This window comes from Triplophysa dalaica, chromosome 21 (assembly GCF_015846415.1).
Source record: "Triplophysa dalaica isolate WHDGS20190420 chromosome 21, ASM1584641v1, whole genome shotgun sequence".
Taxonomy (NCBI): domain Eukaryota; kingdom Metazoa; phylum Chordata; class Actinopteri; order Cypriniformes; family Nemacheilidae; genus Triplophysa; species Triplophysa dalaica.
In genome coordinates, this window is record NC_079562.1 from 10,552,985 (window position 1) to 10,577,722 (window position 24,738).

General features: G+C 38.0%; 1 protein-coding gene across 8 annotated transcripts in view; it reads right to left on the reverse strand.

The window, feature by feature from the left end:
* Positions 1-19,606, reverse strand: part of magi1b (membrane associated guanylate kinase, WW and PDZ domain containing 1b) — a 114,079-nt gene extending 94,473 nt beyond the window's left edge. For all 8 annotated transcript variants that reach the window (XM_056734431.1, XM_056734435.1, XM_056734430.1 and 5 more), the window contains exon 1: positions 18,841-19,606. In XM_056734431.1, the coding sequence (XP_056590409.1) occupies positions 18,841-19,138 (298 nt within the window). In that variant the 5' untranslated portion in view covers positions 19,139-19,606. The remainder of the gene's footprint in view (positions 1-18,840) is intronic.
* Between the last annotated feature and the right edge of the window lie 5,132 nt (positions 19,607-24,738).

Sequence of the window (24,738 nt, forward strand, 5' to 3'; positions counted from 1 at the left end):
CCCATAAATGGAAGTCAATGCCATTCCCTGACAGAGGCAAAGCTTTTAGGCCACTGAAAGCCAGACATAAGACTCTCAATAACAAGGATATCTCGCTCCAGGGAAAAAAAGAAAATATCTTGCAAATCGTAAAGGAAGATTTCATGCTTTGCCTGGTCACCAGAACAGAAGGGTGAGAAGAGAATCACAGAGGGCATACGAGTGATACACAACTGTCACAAGTAATCCATCAGTTCACATGTATTTATTTCCTACTGTTAATACTTCTTACTTTGACATGGAGATGCTGGGCTAATTCTCCAAAAACACACTTGAGAATTTAAGAGTGAATGCAGATTACATTAGATCTTCAAAAGACAATTCAAGGCCCAAGGTATGAGGCACCTCAACTACAACCATATTTCCAATTTGGGGAAGGCAAAACAAATGAACACAGAGAGTAATCAAATCATAGTATGACAGTCATGGAACCACCTTTGTGTAGCAAAATGTGTTGTTAGTATGTTCTGGCCTTGGAGGGCAGAATACAGAGCTCGGTTCTGCAAGAATTTGCTCACCTTCAAGCACAATAGCATCAATGAGGTCAGGCACTGATGTTGGGCAACAACACCTGGCTCACAGTCGGTGCTGTTATCCCTCCCAGTTTCACAGTTGCCAACTCAGGACAGTGTGTTATTGAAAGTCACTGAGATCTTTGGCTCACCCCCTTTTCTACTGTTAAAGGGGTGCTGCAAGGATGTGTCATGCATTCTGACTTCTTTACAATGTTAAACGTGCTGCCTTCTTATGCTTAACATAGTCAACTTGTCAAAAAAAGGGCAAAAGTTGGGCGTATTACGTAGTATTTCTGCGCTCAATATACTCCCCCAGCGATTGTACGGGTTATTTGACCATTCTCCCGGAAAAGCACTCAGCACACCCATGCTGCAGCATGGAGAGCAGGAGAAGGGGCATGCGCATACGTCAGCAGAAAGAGAGAGAATATGTTCGCAAAGTTCAGGTGTTTGTTTGTTCACTGCATTAGGGTGATGAACGTTATATAAACGGTAGATTTAACGCTGGATTTGGAGATCGTTTGAGACGATATATGGACCAGTCCCAGCGCTAAAAGATGCCGGACTTGAACCGTGTGCGGTGAGTGAAACTGATGTCTGTGTTTTGTTTACAATGTGCTTTAGTTCAGCCTGCCCCTCCCCCCCGCACACGCCGTCTGATGTCGGATGTAATCCTACAGCTCTATCTTTTATAAATGTGATCAAATTAAATACTCTTTGAAGATACGACATATGCAGTACTACTCTATAGGTTCTCAAGATTAATATAAGATTGGCAGAAACCGCGTGTATTAGGGCCGCTTTAAGGTCTGTCAAAGGAGAATGCACTTGTCAACATCGATGTAGTTGAAACAGCCAAATCATTAAATAGAAGAGGGTGTCTGTACTTTTGGCCATATACTGAGTAATTTTACCTGAAGCTCAATTTTGCAACCAACCAAGCAACCAGAAAACATCTTGTTGACAAGTAAACAAAACTGACGAGTCATCACTTGGTTATGATCAACAACTTTTTTGGTGTAAATGAATAACTTTATGAATCTTGGCAGCTTTATTCCAGAATACTGTTTGATGTAAAACTTGCTTGAAAGACCTGACCATGCAACATTTCAAGCTCACCATCAGACTGAAATTAAGCAATACACAGATGAGCAACGAAAAGCAGAAAATCTATTTCAGCCCAGTATTAACATCCAAAGAATGTTGTTGGTGTTGCTGTTGACTGGTTCCACTCTACAGCAAGCAGGATGTGCACAAGTTTGTGTCATTTGCGGTGGTAAATTTGCATGGAGGCTCAGCGGGTTGTATGATCCAGAGCATCTGGCTCCGGTTAAGCAAAACTACAAAGATCTTCCTTCAGTGTTACATTAGCTCCATCATCACTCCTGCTGGAAAGTTCACAATATTTTTAAAATGTACAGTAATAGCAAAGTCACAATCAAACTTAGAGAACACAGCTGAGATTTAGAATTACATTATGGAATATGCAAATTATTTGTCATATTTCTGAAATAATTAGGCTAAAAGACACATAAAACAGGGTTTAAACCTCATACGACTCAACGAAAAATCACTTCACGAGCCTTTTGACATTTAGAAGTAGTAACTCATCTCAATACATGTTCTTACACTGTTCCTGCATATTAACCAGTTTAGTTCTGACTAGCAAGTGTTAAATAATTCAGTTATACCAACTTGATTTCACAAGAATTCGTAACTATTTTACAAGGTAGCTTTTTCGTATGAATTTGTACGTTTTGAATCGTACAAAAAGGTACGATTACTAGAAAAATAGCAATACTAAAGTTCCACACCTAACCCCGTCCCTAACCCTAACGTGACTGGTGCGAAAGCAAGTCGTTCTAAAGTGTATGAATGAGAACGTACGAATTACCCAAAATTATCCACATCGTAAAATAGTTACATTTTTTCCATATGATTGTGTCAGTTACACAGTTACAAGTTTGTCAGCAATGCCACAGACAAAACCAAAAGACCTGCATCACATTTAAAGCTACATACTCAAAAAATAAGAAAGCAAGGAACAATATGTAACTGTAAAAATTTAATACAAATTCTAAAATGAATAAGTCACTGTAAACATGAAGGAACATGGACAACAAAGGTTGTGAGATGTACAACACAGTGGAAGTTTGCTTTTAATGGTGATTCTAAGTGGGCCACAGCATTCAACTATGTTTGAACCCCAAAATCTGATTTCATGTATAAACCAAATGCTGCTTTCGAAAACACAGGTGTGAGAGAATCCCCCAGTGGGTAGTGCCCGGCTCAAGCACACTGTCCTGACTGCAGCAGGGGTGCATGTGCCCATCTGGCAAAGGCAGTGTCTGATGCTCACTAATGAGTTGTTTACAGCCCACATTCTGAAATTGCATCCCCAAAAATTTATATTGTCCTGTTTTACACGTCCCATGTGTTCCTGGACTGGCCAAACAAACAAAAACAGAAAGAGATGAGAAGCAGCGAAGGAAGCATAACATAATGAAACCAGAGGACAGAAAAAAAAGTCTGAAAAAATGGATAATATTTAAAAAATACAGAATGTACAAAAATTATAATCGTACAAAAGAGAAAAAACTCCAATGTATAGAATAGCGAACTTAAAAGTACAATAAAAAATTTAAATTGTCTATATAAAATGGTGAAGCATGACATCACACTCCCGGGCTCCATGGTTCTTTGATGCAAACTTGGTGAAAACTTCTTTCTCGTCATACATTTCATGTATATTATATATTTATATTAAAACAGAGGTTTCAAAGGAGGAGGTCTTCATTCCTTTTATCAAGGAGAAATATTAAAGCATCCGTTTATCAATTAAAGTAAAAGGTTGAGGGAAAAATTATATTTTCACATTTTTTGTATTTTGCTTTAATGACATTATATACACTCCGGATGGCAAGAACTCTACATGTTTATTTCGAACCCTGCTGATCCATGTTAACCCAGCATTTGAGAACGTTCCAAAGAGCATCTTGTGTGATTCAAGGCACGGAAATCAGACGTTTGGTAAGAATTTAATGCTCAGACTTCTGGATTTTCCTGAAGATATTAACCAGATCTCAGTATTATCAGATCAAACTCTGGGCAAATTTGCAATGATCATGGTCATATAAAATACACCCAGCAGAAAAAGCACAGGCCTGAATTACCAACACACATGCAACACCAGATTGACCACACTCTTGCTGTATGTTTATGTGAAGTGTTGTGTGTGAGAGACAAACCGCAAGAGGTGGAGATAATCCAGACGAATAGCTGCACAAGACACCACAGAGGATGGAGTGCATCAATCACACAGCATGCAAACGGCACAAGCAGAAGCATACACATGAAAAACAACCAAAATACATACACACCATCACAACACATGACCTACACATTTCAGCGGGAGCAGTTGCTTACAACAAACCACCCAAGCACACATATGAACAACAAGCCAAACACACCAGAATAAGCCGACGTGCACTTACACCAAATGACTACCAATCCAAACACACACATACAACATTTATCAACATATATGCACAGTACACACTAGGGCTGTACGATATTAAAGAAAAATGTGATATGCGATAGCATGCTAAATTATGCAATATTCAATATGCAACACAATATTTATTTTTATCAATTCAATTTAAATTGTTTTAAAATATTTTGAAAAAAATATATGCAACCAATAGGGCTGCTCGGTTTCAGTTTTTTTTTTTATTATCTCAAATAAATAATTGAAACATCAGGATATTCGTTAAACATTTAGATTTGGTGAAAAGTGTTTTTTTAGTTGTATTTTGTTCAATCATTATGTGGTGTTAAAAATTAATACAGGAAGTTCTTCTGGACCAGCGTTGGATCAGCATGTTTACGTCATCCAATGTGTTCTATACGTAACTAAATGTTTCAGTTTTGCTAAATATTTGGATAATTACGGTATATTGCACAGCCCTAGTAGTATACACCAATACAACATGACAGACACATCATAAGGCGTTCACACACATGGGATGACATACACGATGAAGTACATACCATTAAAGAGAAAGCAGAAACCCCATTACCCTCACCACAGTCCAACACACACACATACATACATCCATATAAAAACACTTAAACAAGGGGCTTCCCGCTGGGAACCTACAGCGCAGACCAATCCACAACCCCTGTGAATTATAGCGCCAATATCTACAGCATTCTGCTCAGGGCCCTGACAGCTTAATGAACTTTCCCACTCCCATTTAACACAAACACACACTCTGCATTTCCAGCGCACGCATCAAGTACATTACACACCGCAAAAAGCAATCCTGATGCCATCCCCTCCTCACTCATAAAGTATCCATTTCCAATAAGCTCTATGACACATGGCCAACTGTACAAACAAAGAGCAGAGGTCCCTGTACTGTTACTGTACACCACAGTGGAGATGACCAGACCCGCCTGAACACACAGAAACACGTGATTATTTTAATATGAGGTTGCTTATTTGTATGAATTCGTACGATGTGAATTTGTATGATGATCAAGGAGCAATAGTGAAGCCTCTCCCCGAAAGAAAGAAAAATAGATAGAAAGAAAGAAGGAAACAGAGAAAGAAAGAAAGAAAGAAAGAAAGAATGGGGAAGGAGGGAAGGAAGGAAGGTTAAAGAGTTGGACACAGTTGTATCTTCAGAAAGACAGCAGCATGTGATTCATTACAGAGAGAGAGAAATTGTGTTCCTGTTACATAGTCATGATTTACAAAAATATCTACACTCTGAAGTCAGTTAATACTATGACTATTAATGCAAAACCACAGTTGGAAATGTAGGAGCCGTCGATTAGGGAGAAAATGTTCCGGCTGCAGTGCTCACAATACAGATAATGTGTCAACACATACATGCTTCACAGAGCTGACAGAGCAGAGGGCAGGCACATGGACGTCAAGTGTCGGGATGAAAGGCCTGCTGCATACATCCTGCTGGATTAGAGAGGGGAAAACACACAGCGGGCGGTTGACCAACCTCTTGCTGTTCAAACGGGTGTAGCTCCATCTTAAAAGAATACACCCAAAAATGACAAGCATGTCATTGTCAAACCCTTTCATGTTGACCTGTATGACAACTTCTGTGAAAAACAAATGGAAAAACTGAAGAATGCACACATGCCCTTCTTTTCCATGCAAGTACAAGAAATTGGGACAAAGAATATTTAACCTTTCAGAACAACACAAAAGCTCATCTGACACACAAAAATTCTTTGTTTAAACCTTCCAGACCTACATAAGGTTTTATATGTGGAGAAAACGCGTGAACTTATTAGAGATGCACCGATTGCAGTTTTCTTGGCCGATTCCAGTTTCCAATTTTATCATAAGTGAAACCATGCCGATTCCGATTTATTATCCACAAAGTATTATTGACAGTATAAATGAAACCATATTTACTTTTCTTCAATGAACATTGTTTCATAATAACGTTTGTATTTTTATTCGAAAAATTATTGAACATTACAATTTACCCAAATTTCCCTACATGTAGTTCTCAAAGCTTCATTAGATTACAGGATCTGCCCTCGCCTAAACAACTATTCAATTGAAGAACTCTCTGACTGAAAAGAAGTAGAAATAATTAATATACCTAAACAAATGTCACTTGTCAGAATGTTCAAGTGCAGGCAGCAGTTAACCCAAAAACTGAAACTTTTATTTAAATGAACTAAAACCGACTATGGGGAGAAATCAAGAACATAACTGGTAAAACTCATAAACGAATACTTCCCACGATGGGGCAAAAAATAAGAAAACAGAAAAAACTAGATTGACTATTAAAAGACAATGGCAAGACAAAATAATGACACGAGACGACATCCAACAAAGCAAGGAATCAACAAGTGGGGAGTAATCCAACAAGGTCAGTTTTCCAAAACACTACCACAATACTGTTAACACAAAACGATTCAGCACAGGACAGAAGACACAACGGCATTCTAAAGGGAGACAAAAAAAGGATAATTAACAAGGGACAGGTGTCGGGGATGAAACACTGATGGAGAGCAAAACGAGGAACAAGAGAGCGGGAACAGAGACCGAAGAGAGAGTATGGAAGGCCGTAAGTGCCAAAATGTCTCTCTCCACATAAAACCTAAGGCTTTGCCATGACTCTGCCACAAGACCAAGAAAGACATGACATTATGTGGCAGAATCATGACAGTCACTTTATTGACCTTTTCTCTTTTGTACTCATCTCACAAAAATTCTAAGCGTACATGCCTATGAGTAAAATAGTACTTAATTCTTGTCTTTTCCTGTTCATGAAACTAACATTGGTTTGTTCTCTGAAATTTAAAAGAAATAGTCTTTATTTTAGGTCAGTAGTATTAAAAAAGTTAGTTGGTTAATTTTATAAAATTAAATAATAAAAAGTGGAAAATCGTATAAATAAATTCTGCTCTAAAAATATGTAGTGAAACTACCATAGTTTTAAAATAAGACAAAAAGACAAGAAATCGGGTCCAAATGGAATTTACGTTTGTTTACACAGAGTGAACGACTTCAACAGGAGTTTAGCATGTGTCAAAGTTTAGTAACACTGTTAGCACACAATCCTCAAGTAGACTAAGCACTGACAGCTGTGACGGTATTGCATGCGTAGTGACAACAGACGATCTGCTTGAAATCGGCAAGACGTGAGCCTGACCAATCCTGCGAAAAACCGTCCGATTCCGGTCTTTGATCGATGCACCTCTAGAACTAATCCTTTAACAAACAAGTCCAAAACATCAGTGCAGTAAGTGATCCTCATGTGCGTGGTGTTATATTTGCATGAATCTTATTAGTTTGCTGCAACTCCTACAGATATCCCTGGTCGTCTATAAAAACAACTCACTCAAAACAAAATGTTCATAAAAATGTTCTAGCAAATGACTTCAAAAGTGAAAATCACAATTAAAGCACCACAAACTGGTTGTGGGTACATAAAAAAAGGAAGTTCAAAATAATACAAAATTTTCCTCAGCCTTGTTTTACAATGGGGCTATTTGTGTCTAAAAGGCATGACATCACCGTTTGGACGTCTAGCAGTCCACCAGTTCACAAAACACCAACATTCAGCTATGACTGTTCCATCCATCATCATAGACTCTTTCCGGACCTACAATCCCATCAAGAAAGTATAAACAACTGTTGGCCGTGTTGTGATCACAAATCAGCATGTAGGGTGAACTCCCAAAACATTGTGATTAAAAAATAATTCATAAATAATAAAAATAATGGTCTCAAGGGTGCATAGACAACACTCTATTTTCGTTGTAAATTTTCTTGTTTTTGGAATGATGTCAAGAAAGGATGTATCTTCATATTAAATTCAAAAAATTATAGGAAAGATATAAACACTTTCTCTCATATCATCACAAAAACATGTTTCTTCTTCAGTGCAGGTAATCTGACGTGTGTAGTGAAGCAATCTTTGTATTCTGAATTATTGCGTGAGAGACGTTTTTAACGTCGAGAACCTCCGACCAAGGCCGACCGAAGGAAAGACATTCATCTGTGTATGAGTCCATTAAGACCCTCTGGTGGGCCATAAAGCCTCAATTCATGTGATGACTGCTCAGTCCTCACATCAATATATGAGTCTCCACTGCGGAGGGTTTGTGGAAATCGAAAATATTGTGCTGCTATAGCAGTGTCATTTTGCTCTATCCTTAACATTCTGGAAACTGAGATGTCTTTCTGATACTGTATGTACTGTAGAATGCCTAATTACTTTCTCTTTATGACATAACATCATTACAAGAAGAACATTTTTCATTGTTAACATGCAAATCTCCTGAGCCTGCCTCCCCCTCAGGAGATTAATAAAAGCCTTCATTAATATTTCAGTGATTTAAAGTAAGCTTGACCCTATTATGAGTCAACCTCGTGACTTACAAAACATTGTCACATGATACAGTCCTTTCATTCGTCAGATGTGCATTACGCTTATAAATTTGAAGGAGAAGGTTGAAATTTAGGATCTGTAACAATCCATAGGATTGCAGAGTTGGTGGGAATGTTTTGAGATGGCATGAACATAATATAAAATCAAGAAAATGTTCATTCATACCTGGACAATTAACCTAAGGATGTTGTTTATTTATTTTAACATTTAGTTTATTATCTATCTCACATATATGTTACATACATATACTTAAATTTGTACTTATGCAGTAGATGATCATTTCTTGTTATATCAAATTAAAACAATAAAATTAACTGATCCGATATAAAGATAACAGGCTGATGCTGGGCCTTGATGCTAAACTCGATCCCTTTTAGGAAATGTCGTAATTACGGCCTTTACACAATGAGGGCTCTTCTTTCTACACAGTTACAGGTGGAATGGAGATATGTGTCAGTTTCACCCCAACCGGTCTGACAGGTCCCACCCAGAGAGCAGGTGTGCTACATATCCAGTCTATGGTAGGGTAGCGAGACAGTGTTGTAATCTGTCATTCATAATAAATGTGTAGACACATGCCGTTGTGTTTGAAAACTGAGCAAAGTTCCATGTCTCACTTGCCCGGCCTGGAGAGCCACAATGAGATAAGATATGCAGACTATTACGCACAAGAGAGACTAAAGCAAGGACAGAAACACAGATAATGGCATGAGAAACCAGTCATGCGAGATTCCTGACGTTCCAGAGAGTGTAGTACAAACATAGGGCACGGAGCCGTGTAAACAAGCCACTAGAACATTCAACAGTCGTCCTACCGCTTGCAAACAAACAGAAGGTTTGTGACGTTTCTGCTGGATATTTTTGTCAGACATGTGGTTCAGGAAGCCTTTTTCTGACCCTCCTTATAATTAAGAACAGAACCCACTCAGAATTCCCCGGCATCATAAAGGTTATGAAAAACACAGCAAACACTGGGGAAACAGGAAAAGATACAACACAACAACAAAGGAAGTTTAGGGAAGGAATCAAGAAATGACATACAGGAAATGACACTTATAAGGGCGTAGGAAGGGTTCGTCATGTTGTATCTGACTGGACTTCCAACTTTCCCAGCATCTTTGTTTCACAAGCACTGCAGTATCACTACCTGAGTCAGCAAACAGTATTAAACGCAATCCAGCGTATGCCAAACATTTTTCCCACCTCAGCACTTGAACTTTACTGAGTAAATTTCAGCAAAGCACACATAAATGGACTTAGAAGACCAACATGTATTTAATTTTAAGTCCTAGTACTTAATAACTCAATATCATTAAGTGCACTAAAAAGCTATATTAGAAAATCCATGTAAACAATGATTTTAACATCATTTTTTATTGCATTGATTGTTTTCTTGAAGACATTACTTTCTAAATGTACCGAACAATTAAATTCTGATTTCTGAAACACCACATTCTGTATGAGAGGGGAAGGACTGAGATAAATGGACAGAATGAAGAATAAAGAAGGAAAGAAGTTTGTTACAGACATTCGTAAGCAAAAAGCTGCAGTCTGCACATTCCAAATTAGATAAATGCACTCCACTGAGATATCTAACTATAGTACCTGGCAACGACATTTATTCAATTTGGTAATGTTGGTAATGTAAATTTGTGAGTGAAAGGTGCCCACTGACACAAGAGGATTATTACCAGTCTGACAGATTTAACAAAAACAAGTGAGATCAACAACCCCTAAACAAAATATGCTTACATACCGGCATAAATGCGAGCACTGGAAAACCTTCAAAAAATGTAAAGGAAAACCATAACCTGAATAAAATGTGCAAATCTGAAAGAAACCAAAAAGGCCTTCAGACTTCTCCATCCTAATACCAGGATTAAGTATTTGACACAAAAATCGGCATTTGTCTCCTAAAAAAGAACTTCAAAGTCGAAACTATTTTCTCATCCCCCAAAAGTGACAGATGAGGAGAATTGGTTGGTCATGCCTCCTCCTTATTTTCCCTCTCAGAGGTGCTGAAGAAAACTTTGTCTTTTTATCCTACTCTACTCAGTAATGACGAATAGGTCAAAAGCACACCACAAGAAAGCAAAAAAATGCTCTATATGGAAAAACAGACCAAACACCAAATGCACCGCAAGGCAATTTTAGTCCTTTAGCCTAGCATAAATTATTCCCAACTGATCATCTGCAGAGAGAGAGATGCAGACTGAAAACACGGCTACCAGACTACAGGAATGGCTTGCTTTAAAGCTGATGGTTGAATTACAATCCATGCTAGTAAATCAGTTCCGTACATACAATTTGAAGTGAAGTGGCTCTGTTAAATGGTAAAGAATAACATCACACCTTTAAAAGCACCACACTGTTTCCTGCGCCGCTATTTAGCCACAGTGCAGTGCTACTGCTAAGTCTATAACAACATCAATTGTTACCTGAGCTTGTGGCCTGATATTGCGTTAAAGGGGGCGTATAAAAATGAAATAAAACTAGAAAATATGTTTGTTGTGTCATCATAGACTGCATAGTCTGACTGTAAAACATATGATTGTTAATAAACTAGTTTCACTTAAAGGGATGGTTCACCCAAAAATTTAAATTCTTCACTCACCCTCATATTATTCTAAACCTTGATGACTTTTTTTCTTCTGCAGAACACAAAAGAAGATATTTTGAAGAATGTTTCTGAGACATTTGTCAAAATATTTTATTTGTGTTCCATAAGACGAAATAGTCACAAACAGGTTTTAAATGACATGATGGTAAATAAATGATACGTTTTATTTTTGGGTGAGCTATTCCTTTAAATTGTCTAAATTGTGGCATCTGAATACAGTATTAATACACAAAACCTTCATTCATGAATGAATTATAATAAGACAATATCAGTCCAGTATTCTTACTGGATGATGTAGTTTTATAAAAAAATCTACAGACAATTACATTTTTAACTGCCTTGTTTTTCTCACTTTTATGGAAAAAATGAATTGGGTCATACACAGAAATCTGGCAATGCTGCAGAATGACGAAGTGAGAAGACATTAAAGCTTTAAAATAAAAAGAATACTGATAAGATTTGACAGATCAGACCAGTGTGTGAGCGAATAGATGACAATGAAGAGAGAGAAACGGCCCATCTGACTGCAGGCAGAATCTGATAGATCTCAGCGGACACTGTGGGTAGGTGTGTGTGTGCGCTTCTGACCCCTGTCAACTGCATTTCTGCTCGCACGTTCACATAAACGGCACTCAAATCACAACGGCATAAATTTATTTGGACAACCTGAGACTGGACGATACAGTAAAAAAAGCTATTAATAAAGATGAACAGAGAGAGAAAGCAATTAAAAAGGTGTTGATGAGAGGTAAAATTCTCTCGCATTTGTGATATACATCAAAACAGGCACAAGCAAGAATAAAGCCTGCACACGCTCCAACCAAATAAATTAGTACAAGACCATACACGCCCCTCCTATAACTGAAAACAAAGACAGGGAAAACGACAGCAGATGTTGAACACAGTGGCCCGCGTTGTCAGATAAATCCTACTGTAAACATATGGTAGCTTCACCTCTACAGCTGCATACTGTCAAACGACCCCCCCCCCCCCCACACATACACCGTCCCACCACAAACATGCTAACAAAAGCCATCAGGATCATTCAGACATCGACACGGTTCGGTCGTTTCATTCAGCACCACAAGTGTTTCTAATTATGTCCGCTATTTTGCAAATCAAGATTTTAGCAGCATTGATTTGTTTGGGACGCATAAACAGAACGCACCTAGGGTATTAGCGAATGAATTAATCTAAGATTTTTACGATTTAGTAACTGAAATATGAAGAAAATTTATGACAGATTTAGGCAAATGTTCCTGGAGAGTTTGTTGTGGTTGAGATCCTGACTTCCTTCTTTAAATACTAACACATGGCTATTAAATTGAATTGCTTGATCTGTTTTCTCTTCCTGAAGTAGGGTTCATCTTCTTCCCCATGTGGGTTGGTGGGCGTGTATTTAGGAACCTTGTGTGGATTAGTCCATGTCCAAATTCCTGTTTGGTCCAACCTGGTGCCAACATACAACATCTAGACGGAGCATTTCCTGATTTCGGGAATGGTGTGCCGACTGTAAAAAGTCGAAGGAAGATTTTGAAAACCAGACGGCATTCATTTAAATGAAGGCGTAAGGGACTATTTTAAGGAACCCTGCAGGGATATTTGAATCATTTTATTACATCGCATAACAAAACCCAATACAAACAGCTTGCATGAATTCAATTGAAATCTTTAGTGCATTATGGATAAACAAGTATTTCAAAACTTTAACCAATCTTTGTGATGCAAGATTCTCAAAGAGGCCAAATCTTATTCAGCTCAAACACTAAAAACAAGAAAAGGGTGCATCTGTGGACGCCAGGGTGGCACTGTGTGGTGTGTCTGCTTTTGTTGACAATAAAAACTCAACTAAATCCTCTTGAACCCCTCTGACCCACTCCAAACTCCCTGCTAGACACCCCTTACTCCTTTTCTTGCCATTTTTCTTTCAGTAATGAGCTCATACGAACACAGGCAGGAATAAACGCTTTTCCTTAATGCGATCTGTGTATTCAGACCCATGGGTTTCAGCTGAACAGAACAGTACTGGAAAAACAGCAGATACAAAGCAACCTCTCCAAATGATGATAAAGCGTAAGTCACCCGGATATAGGGAACCATTGACGATTCGAATTAAGGCGAGGATTATCCCGAAGTTAAGTGCATATCTCGTGTGAGATGACTTTGAAAATCTGAAAAAAGAGAGCAACAACAGCAAGAATGAAGCTATGCATGGGTGAACAGAACATCTGATGTGCGCGAGTATGTTTCTGCAAGATTGACCCCCTGCAGGAGAAACTGTTTCTCTCTGTAGATGTCACTTAAAAGGATAGTTCAACCAAAAATGTATTCACTCATATGTTGTCCTAAACAGGTTTGTTTTCTACTTTTGGGTGAACCGCACCTTTTAAAATAATGATTTTTAAATGAAAGAGTTTTACCACCTTTACCACAGCCAAAGTATGCAAGTTACATTTGTTAAACAAGATAAGGTTATACTTGATTTCAGCTAAACTTCTGGTGAACAGAATTCCATGAAACTCAAGGAATCATCTGTGAAACTGATTCACAATCTGACAGATGCTGATTTACTTCGATATCCAAGATAAGATTTTACAGCCATCTCTCAACACAGGCTTGTTTGCCTTTCAAAGCATCTGACCAAAAGACCGACTGCATAGAAACATGACCATAACGTAGGGCTGTAAGATTATAGGTTAAATGATAATCACATTTTTAATCACGTTTAATAACCAGGATTATTCTGTCAGTTTAAAACATTTGTTTTTAATTTCACTTCAGCATGTTTAGTCTCATGTACCATCTTGCAGTTGATGGAGATTTGTCGGATGCACGAAGCTCCCATTCCACCACATCCCAAAGATGCTCTATTGGGTTGAGATCTGGTGACTGTGGGGGCCATTTTAGTACAGTGAACTCATTGACATGTTCAAGAAACCAATTTGAAATGATTCGAGCTTTGTGACATGGTGCATTATCCTGCTGGAAGTAGCTATCAGAGGATGGGTACATGGTGGTCATAAAGGGATGGACATGGTCAGAAACAATGCTCAGGTACGCCATGGCATTTAAACGATGCCCAATTGGCACTAAGGGGCCTAAAGTGTGCCAAGAAAACATCGCCCACACCATTACACCACCACCATAATTGCATTAATGAGAAATTGAACCTAATAATCCTTTAGGTGAGTGTATATCATTACTATTGGTCACCCTTCATGTTTGTCTGTTGCATATAAAAAGTCTTAAAATGTTACAAATCCAATTTTTTATTTCTTGTAAAGATGCAGTTTAACAGATGCAAGCTTTTTTTGACATTTTCTGACATTAACGGGAGCTTTGTGCTTGCTATTAAAACATTAATATCACAACGATTATGTTCAATTAATTGTGGGAAGCATTAATCGTTATCATTTCAGAATGCTTTAACATAAGCACTGTTTTAGCTCAGATTAAACCAAACGAAAAGCAGAATCAGCAGAATAGAATACTGAAACCACACACAGAGCAAAAGATTAAGATAAAGTAGATATCAGATTTCACATATGTACGTTCAAACATGTGAAGATGATATCTTAAGACAAAAGAAGTTTATCTTAGAGCCACATAAGCCTAACTGAGAAGCCTTTACTGAGACAGGTAACTGTTGACAGACTGTGTACACACCAGCTCAGAGTTTCTGACATTCTGCTGAATGTTTGCTCAGGTCTCTGGTAACCTTGGCTAGAATGAATGTGTAGAATGAAGGGAAGGCTACAACATTTTATCAACAACCGAATCACAAAATTGTGTTTCCATTTAAAAAAGCTAATGATACCTATTTGAGGAAATAGAATGGGTAGATTCTGTATGACACCCTTTACATGTCAACAGTGTCTCAACAGCAGCGGTAACTCTCAAGACCATATTAGTCTAGTTGGCCTCTCCCTATGGACACAAATGAGAAAAACAAACTGTGTTTTCCCTGGAACCATGGCACCAATTCCCTTTATTTGCTTCTTGTTTTAATAAAAGTGTCTGTATTTAATTGAGTAAAGGACCAGGCTCCTGCTGCTTTAAATAAAGACTTCTATTATCCTTTGCTCAGTGATGACAATTAAACTAGAATTTAGTGACTGACTCAGTATTTGGGTTGACAAATAAACCGTAAATGTGACAGCAAGAATGTAGAAAACAATCTGTTTATAATATTATTATAATAAATATTATATTAAAGGTGCTGTGTGTAATTTTTTGAAGAATCGCTCGACAGAAATGCAATAAAATATACATAACTATGTCTTCTGAGGTGTATAAAGACCTTACATAATGAATCGTTATGCTTGTATTTCCCCTGAATGAGCTGTTTTCTATCTACATATACAGCGGGTTCGCTTACATGGAATTCATCATGTTGTTTCTACAGTAGCCCTAAATGGACAAACTGCTCTACAGAGCGTGCTTCCTATACATTATGAAAATGACATATTTGACCTGTGTGAGCGATCGTAGTGCTTCTAAAGGAAGGGATGAGCCGTGGAGTGAGCTGTTGGTTGCAATTCGTAAACTCACCGTTATATGTCACTAGAATTTCCACATTGCTCCTTTAAGATTATTAAAGAGCAACACCTTATCCATGCCTATAAAAACACACTAAGCAACATTTCAAACCCAATATTCTGTCAATCCAACACACAAAAAAGCAGGTTTTATTTCTAGAGGGAAACTAGTAACACTTTTCAACATCAAAAATTCTGCTCATTTACACCGTGCCTACACCGGACGGGGCACGGTGCAATGCGACACACGGCTTGTTCTACTGAGATTGTCGCGCCACGTCCGTTTTGGACAAAATTTAAAATTATAATGGGTTCTGATTTGTTCTATTGTCTGTTGTTGCGTCACATCACGCCGCACCGCATCCGGTGTAGACACGGTGTTCACTATATATTTTTCAAAGTCTTATAGACGCCCATCATGATAAAAGCAGGGTTAACATCTTGACAGGTTACTCCACGGAAGTAGTGTACACAATCTACCATTACATACTCACAGGCACATGTGATCATTCATTTATTTACCTTTATTCCCATTCTGGAGAATTCAACAGTGGATACTATTTCCTCATTGTTTATAGTTGCTCATGGCACACATGCCTTCATAGGAAGCGGTGTGTGTTCCTCTCTTTCTCCTGAACACAGATGTTTAAACTGAACTCAGGAAAAGGAAATAAACACTTCCACTAAAAAATCTACCAACTGTGGCCTCCACCCCTCCCTTCAGCGAATTTACCCTGCTGTAAATCCATTTGACAAATAAAAACCTATTTATGCACATACGTATGTATATATACAACATATGTGAAAAGCAAAATCACTGATTCTGAGGATCACTGCAAAAAGTGAGGGTATTAAAATCTCTAAAGCCTGACATGATCCAGACACTAAATACTTTGATAGTGACCCCTGGGCACTTGTTCCTAATGGCATTTCACAGTCCCCTTCGCTTTGGCTTAGGGTAGACTAGTATGATCCCAATGCATACATGCTGTGAACATGCTTAACGCATGCATGTATTTTCTCCCCAGGAACAGGAGCCTAATCCAGCCTGATGCCAAATCCCACAGAGGATGAGAGACCGGTCACACAGAAGCTCCCAGAGATAGGGATGAAGAGCAGTGTGTCATTTTATCTCAAAACCCTTCAAAAAGCAGCTCATAGTGGGAGTCTGATCTAGGATCCGCTTTTATTTACAATGGGCATAGAGAAAGGGGGAATACAATATGAGATAAGTCTCCCAACTGTGAAATGTATAATGATAACAAGCCGTCTGGACATTCGCTACAGTGGGGTCTTACAGAAATGTTGGAATATATTTGGCCTCCTAACAAATGATAATTCTGTCATGAAGTACAAGTTGTTCCAAACCTGTATCAATTTATTTCTTCTGTTAAACACAACCAAGATATGTAGTAACATGTTAGCAATTGAGATTGTTGAGGCAATATTGACTACCATAGTAGAAAAACAATTAAATGGTAGTCAAAGGTGCCCCAGAACTGTTTATTTTCCAAAATTCTTCACAATATCTCATTTTGTGTTCAACAGAACAAATAAATATAATGTGTTTTTTATACTATGAGAGTTAAGTGAGCCCCAGAAACCTCAGTGGCTAAAATTCTTCAAAATATGTTTCTTTGTTTTCAACCAAACAAAGAAGTATTTAGGTTTGGAACAACTTAAGGATGAGTAAATAATGGCAGAATTTTCATATTTGGGTGGACTATACTGTGAAAGTTTTAATGCGGAGTAAAGTTATGTACGATTATCCACTATTTTAAGGTCACTATACAAATATAGCAAAATCTGTGAAATTAACCATGTTAGATCACAAAAGCCCAAATTCCTCTTTTTTTCCAGCCAATAAGATAAAATCAGGTTTCGCACAAACTAATGGAGCCCATGACCAAGACTAAAGCTAATTGGGGACTTACCAAATACTCAGAAATCCCAAAAAAAGCATTTTCACTTTTGTGTTAGGCATCCATGGAATTCATCTCTGAATCTGAGGCCAACAAATTAATATTGCGTGAATCTTGCTCTTTTTACATTTCCTAATTTTAAGACTTGCAAAACTTGCATCCAACATACAAACATCCCGCTATAAGTGGCACAATGATGTCTGATGATAATGCTAACAGTGTTTTCTCGACAGACAAATAACCGACTTATTCCATTAATCAATACACCAGTGTTGAGAGGTATTCCTATTTCATATCATGTCCAGAGAGAGCTGCCAGGACACATACTGTTAGTGAGGTCACAGCAGGACTGAAAGCCTTAATGTAGAAATCAATGAAGATTAATGAGTGAATCTGTTGTGCGCTGCATTAACCGTGCCGAAGGTTACGGACAGGCCGTGTGCTCATTTCTGCAATCATTAGACACCATATATAATAACGGCCCGTGTAAATGAACGAGGCCATAAGACAATTTCTCACTTCTGCACCTACAGGTGCTTGTGCTGTACATACAGACTCCCGTCCCATAAGAAAACGGTGCACTTCGAGCTCAGCTAAATGCATTTCATATCAATAATTCATTCTGCAAGTCGGTAACAACCACAGGGAGTTTAAACTCATCAGCTTATTTAGTCAAAAACGAAGCCTTGCTTTCATGAACCGACAGAAACCCAGATGGCATTTGTTGCCAAAAACATTTTCTTAATTAAGGCTGATTATAAAAGAAAAAGAAACCCAGGCAGCATGATAGATTATAAAAGTGAAACTCTACACCAGAATGTATAAGAGAGAGTTGGAGCTGGGCCCAGTGGAGCTCTGGGAATGCAGTCGGAGTTGATTGGCTGGTTTCCTGATATTGTCTGAAGTCATTTGGTGAAATGGGCAGAAACGTACAGAGCGGAGAGAAGTGCATAACTTAAACCATGTGATGACACAAGCCTTTAGAGAGTCGGCTCAGCTTTGGCACAATGGGCTGTCTGTGGTGCCCTTACCTGAGAATAATGACTCACTCATCAACTTCTCATAAATGATTTAGGTCAGATAAATGACCAGTGGCCAGAATTATAAAGACAGCTAGAAGCTGCTGTTTCCTGCCTGGTGAAAAGGTATTTACAACCTTCCACAGAGGGTCTGTGTTTTTGAAGTTCACTTCACCTGGAGCAGAATGTTTCACAACGAATGAGAACGCCCAATGTGACAGACTGTGAATGAAACACAAAGTCTTCTTACCTTGCCTCACAGCTTTTAATCGTATGGGTCCTTTGCAGTTTTTGATCACGGTCAACACATCATACAAAGGTAATCCTGAGACGGAAAGCGTCTCCACTTCCAGCAGTAAATCCCCCTCTGACAGTTTTCCGTTTCGGTACACCACGCCATTCTCGTTAACGCGCCACACATAGGCGAACTCTCCGTTCTCGGCTCCGCCGAGCAACTGCACGTTAAACTCGCCACGGGCGTCCTTAGATACCGTGCACTCGCTAACTTTAGTAGTCCAGTGATTTTTCTTTTGTACCACTTTGGACATGATGAATCAATAAGATCCGTCCAGAAACAGGTCGCTCCGCTGACAGATGACGAAATTAATTTGTTTCATTAAATAAAATATCCAACGGAGACGCGGTGAAGTTTCTTTTCCGCCCCCTCGAACATGAATGCGGCTTCTCGGCTTAATAAAACGAAAGAAAGGACGAAATTAAGCCATTGTCCGGCTGTCCGTTAAATGAAACTCATATTCCGACAGTTTCTCTAATTCGCCTGTATTGTTTCCCTCATCTCCTTAACATCTTGTCTCATTAATCCTGTTGGTGGATTTCATCTGCGCACTTCTTTTAAGTTTTAAAATGTTTTAAGATAGTTGTATAAAGCACTTCCAAGTCCGATTTCTCCTCGGCGGGCTGTAACGGTGGGTGTTTCCTCCTGGATCACGGCTCCTTTAAACAGGTACAGCGTTGACGTCTGTTTTGATACATTTCATGCTGTTCTGCCTGCTCGCGACCGGGGATGGAGCGTTTGTAAATTACGCGCATGCGCGCTAGTTCCTTTCGGACTCGGAGGGAAATCCTGACTGGGCCTGTCACAAGGTCCTAAAGCCCGCTCACATATAAGGCTGAAACACGTTACAAAGGGAGGGGGTTTCTGGAACCCCTTAAAACTCTGGATTGTTTCTCACGTTATAAATCTTTCAAACGCTGAAATAAACAAGTAAAGGCAACACCTGGACATTTATGTGAGGCTTTAATCAGCATACACTACTGGTTAATTGTAGTCAGTGTTGGGTAAGTTACTCTGAAAAAGTAATTAATTACTAGTTACTTATTACATATTCAATAGTGTAATTAGAATACTGTCCAAATTACTCTGTCCAAAAAGTATTTAGTTACTCATTACTAATTACTTTCTATATCCTACATCAACCTTGATTAGTTAAGTGATTCAAGAATATACATGAAACGGCTTATTGAATTCATTCAAATAATATTATTAACTAACCAAAGTATTACAAATGTGAGAATTATACATTAAAGCACAGATTTTAAAGTAAGACTTTGAATTTTGAAGTCAATTAAACTATTGCACACGAATATATTTAACAAAGTATTTAGTTTAATTACGTCAAAAGTAACTGTATTTAAATTACAGAAAACATATGAGTAATCCCTTACTTTACATTTCCCAGGTAAAAGTAATTAAATTACGGTAACTGATTACTTAGTAACTAGTTACACCCAACACTGATTGTAGTAAGATTAATTGAAAACATGCACAGGCTCTCTGTCCTGTGCCTTTGGTATAAATCATGAAAATACATTTTTGAAACGTTTCCAAATCCTTTTTATGTATGTACGTTGCTGTTCAAAACAATGGAATGTGCATGTCACACTTTTGCACTACCATCTGTTTGTCTGGAGTTTTGATATTTTATTCAATTTACATTCAGTCATTTAGCAGACGCTTTTATCCAAAGTGACTTACAAAGAGTTCAGGGAGCAATAAGCGATATGTCATACAGGAGCAATAGTACGATAGGTGCTAATACAAAGTTACTAGTTTCAACAAAACCACTACCTGTTGAGATTAGTCTAAATTTGTAGCGTGGGGGTTCATCCTTTATGTATCCTTGTAGATCAGGTTAAACCTGCCTTGTTTGTTTTCCGTATTTGATTTCCCTCTTACACGGCATAACTCATGTCTTGGAAAAACCCAGCTTACAAAGTTTCAGCAAAATCTATTCATTATTCTACAGTATTCTACATAATTATTACTGATCATCAAAATCATTTACGTGGCCACGGTCATAACCATGATGTATAATAATGTCATCATCACATTGTTCTACATTAGTAAAAGTCACTTTTTAAACACCTTTATTACATTCGTCAGCTCGCTTCTGCGTGTGTTTAACAGTATGTTGAAGTCTGACACGTGAAGGGCCTTCTTTGGATCAGATGGGCTTCGCTGTTCACCTTGGGAAAAGCAAATGAGCGCTCCGCTCCTAAAAATAACATTCAAAGTACTCCCGCTCCCTGGAGATTCCAACCATTGGCCTGGATGGGACTGGAAACAAAGTGCTTTTAAGCCTAAACTGCGAAACTTCTCCAATCACCAGCTGAGCTATCAGACACACACTGTGTCCACGCCATGCCGGCCTGCTGCATCTGTGATCTTTATTTGATGATGTAACACATCTAACCCAATTTTATTTGTGAAATAATCGTGGGCAAATTTGGAGTGGTTTCTAAGTGCTGTTGTGTGATGTCCCTCTTAATGTTGCTGGGCTGTTCAAGCTGAGACCCAAACCTCAAATCACTTGCATGCCAACAGCATGCAACAAGCTGTGTGTTGAGTCTTACTTCGTAACATGGGCGGTGAGGTATGGCACCATGACAAGTGGACTTGGTCTGCATACCTGGTAGATAGTTTTATAATGCAATGCTTTTATATTTTATAGCCCAAGTCTTAACTAAAACACAACATTGTATCATGGTTAACTGATCATTAGTCAGAAATGTAAAAAATTGTATTTTGGCGGTATTAAGCAACTTGGCAACATTGATTTTAAAAGTGTCCTTAGCCGAATTATCATAATTTGAAACATGTTCTCTTCCCTAAGATTTTGCCAGTCAAATCCAAACTGATGTGGGTGGGGCATTCTGACTGCTGCCCTTCCACCACCAACCTCCTGCCAGAACACGTAATTTCTGTCCGAGCGGCTGATGCACGGTGACTCTGACCCCGGTTTCTCTTTTTTTATTTGAATCCATCTGTCTTCCATTTCTTCCCTCCAGCAGACCCTGTTGCAGAGGGCAAACTGTCTCTATTTGCTTCCCCATCCCCCATCTTCCTCTCATCTTCTGAGAACACATGATAAACATACTGAGTGTTGTGTTCTGTCAACAAAACTCTCTTTCTGAAAAATCTTGTGGAAATGATTGACATGCAATATTAGGTTAACAACACAATCTCATTGCATTTTAATAGAGTGCAAAAATGTCAAATCAGGATTCAGTGTTCACAGAAAATCGCTTTGAGACATGACAAACGAAATGATTAACTTTAGTCACAAAGTTGATGTGACATACAATATTAACAGCATACTCATCATAACAAGTTGTAAAAATATATTTAACGACTCTCTTTTGCATGATTTGCATTACTTTCTGTGGTTATTCATCAGTCACTATGAATAAATAAAGTATGCTAATAGTTTTTTTTCAGTTTTGGAAACATATGTCTGGCTGTAGCAGATGTTAGTACTTATGAAAGTTATTGTAATTTCAGAAAATAAATAATTAAAACAAATACTGACAACACAAATTTGTATTGCTGCTGTCCTTCTGAAACCTTGTATCTCCATATTCAGTGATACATCCCATAAATCATTATTATTAGTCACCCTTAATGTTTATCAATGGGTTTTGCAAATATCTAACTAATAAAGTGCTTGTCAACTGTGAAGACTCAGTAAGTAATCTTTTAAGAAGTACAGTATTCTTTCCATTTTTTTAAAATAGCAAATTTGGACATACAATGATAGTAATGATGATATTATTCTATGTGTGGTTTTACACCACCCAAGTATTGAGAATAACTCTGTAGAGCTTGAACTCAAAATGTGAAGACTAAGGGAAACATAGAATTCGCCTCCTTGATGAAACTTAATACAGGGAATGAAATAATTATATTTTCCACACACAAAGAAAGCTTTTGATAATGAAGACGGGGAACCACATTTTTGCAATATTTTAGAGCCTTAAAATAAACGTCAGACTATCGTTCTGCTGCATAACGGGAACTTTCTGCAACCAGCTGACTAGATGCTCTTTCTATGTAGCAGCTATACTGTTTATATTTTATCATGAATTCACGCTGAGTGCTATCCATTTGCTGAAAAGTACAATGCAATCCAGTATAACATCTTTTGTTTAGGATAGGATCTTATCTAAAGCACATTTAGCTCTAGAATTGTCTGTAGTGTGTGGATTAAAAGTTTTACATTTTTTGAAAAGTGAAGTTTGATTTAATAGTTTTTGGTTTGTTTGAAATACGTCTTTGAAATGTATTATTATATAAATCTCTGTTGAAAGCCATTGGCAACTACATGAAAAGAGATGAAAAACGTCTCTATTAAATCCATATGGCCACTTCATAGTGATTTTCATGGTATTCTAAATAAACAATGACTCTAACATAAATGGGTATTGAAGTCTTGATACACCCATGCAGCAAACAAGACAATTGAAAAGCTTTTCTTCCTTTCTAAATTAGCTTCTGTCCTTTTCCATGCTTGACACTATTGTCTGAAAACGAAATTTGAGGGCATAGCTGTAAACTTGGTGACCTCGATTGTGTGTGAACAGCTGTGCACAGATTACAAAAAAATTACATTTTTTTTATTGACCAAAAGAATGTGGTATTTAGTATTTATCTACTCTTTATTTCATTTTTATATAGTTTTTCTCACTACTTATTTTGTGGGACTTCTCATTCAAGTTCAGTAAACTACAGCCTCATATGAGAGCCTTTCGTTGCTCCATTCCATTTTCTACTGCTTATCCGAACTACCTCGGGTCACGGGGAGCCTGCGCCTATCTCAGGAGTCATCGGGCATCAAGGCAGGATACACCCTGGATGGAGTGCCAACCCATCGCAGGGCCAATAATAACATAAACTTAGCTATTTCTTATATTTCCTTTCATGAAACAAGACTAAATATCTTAGGTCACTTTTCTTGTTGTGTAAATGTATCGTAACTAGAAGATAAAATAGGGAAAAGGCCATTTTTGCAGCGGTGCTGTGCTAATATATGACAAGACCAGTCTCTTCTTGATCATTTTGAATCTTAAAAGTCTTTTAATTTTAGTTAAAGTAAAGTTGAACTTAAATTGAAAGCAGTACTAATGGGAAAGTAAGTAAATCTACAGTTACTGGCAAACCTGCTGCAAAACTACAACAAAGTTTTACAGCGTACGCATGTGGTGTGCCCATATGTGTGTGTCCGAGTTTATGTCCATATATGTTGACCAAAAGCACCTGGAAATGCTCCAAAACACACAACGGTATCTGTTTATGTGGTTCCGACGTCTGCTTCCCCTGAGATGGTCGGAATGCTTTGAAGGTGATGTGAAAGGATGAGCTTTATTCTGCTGTGATCCGTTTCAATGATAACACGATCAATTTACACTAGGTTATTTTTCATCTCGTTCTGAGGTGAAAATGCGGATAGGTGACTGAATTACAGTAAGCACACAGATTTGACAGGCCTACAAATTAGACACAATATCCCATCTTCAAGGTATGGAAGAGAGTTTACAGGTGGTTCTTCTATGGGGTATATATAGATTTCTCTGATGCAAGAATGTCTATAACAAAACACGTTTGTGGATAAAAACCTGGGATGGAAAATCATGCAAGAAGTTCTTTGAGTCCCACATTGATCTGGTTTGATTATTTGAAATGATGATATTCTTCATGACATTTGAAGAAACAAAACGCCAATGAATAGATATGCCACTGTTTATTTTTTAAAACGCTTTTTTAAAACATGAAAGTTAAAATATTTACACTGGCTCTTAATACTGGTTTTAGCATTCCAGCACTTTAAAGAAATCTTACCAAACAAACAAT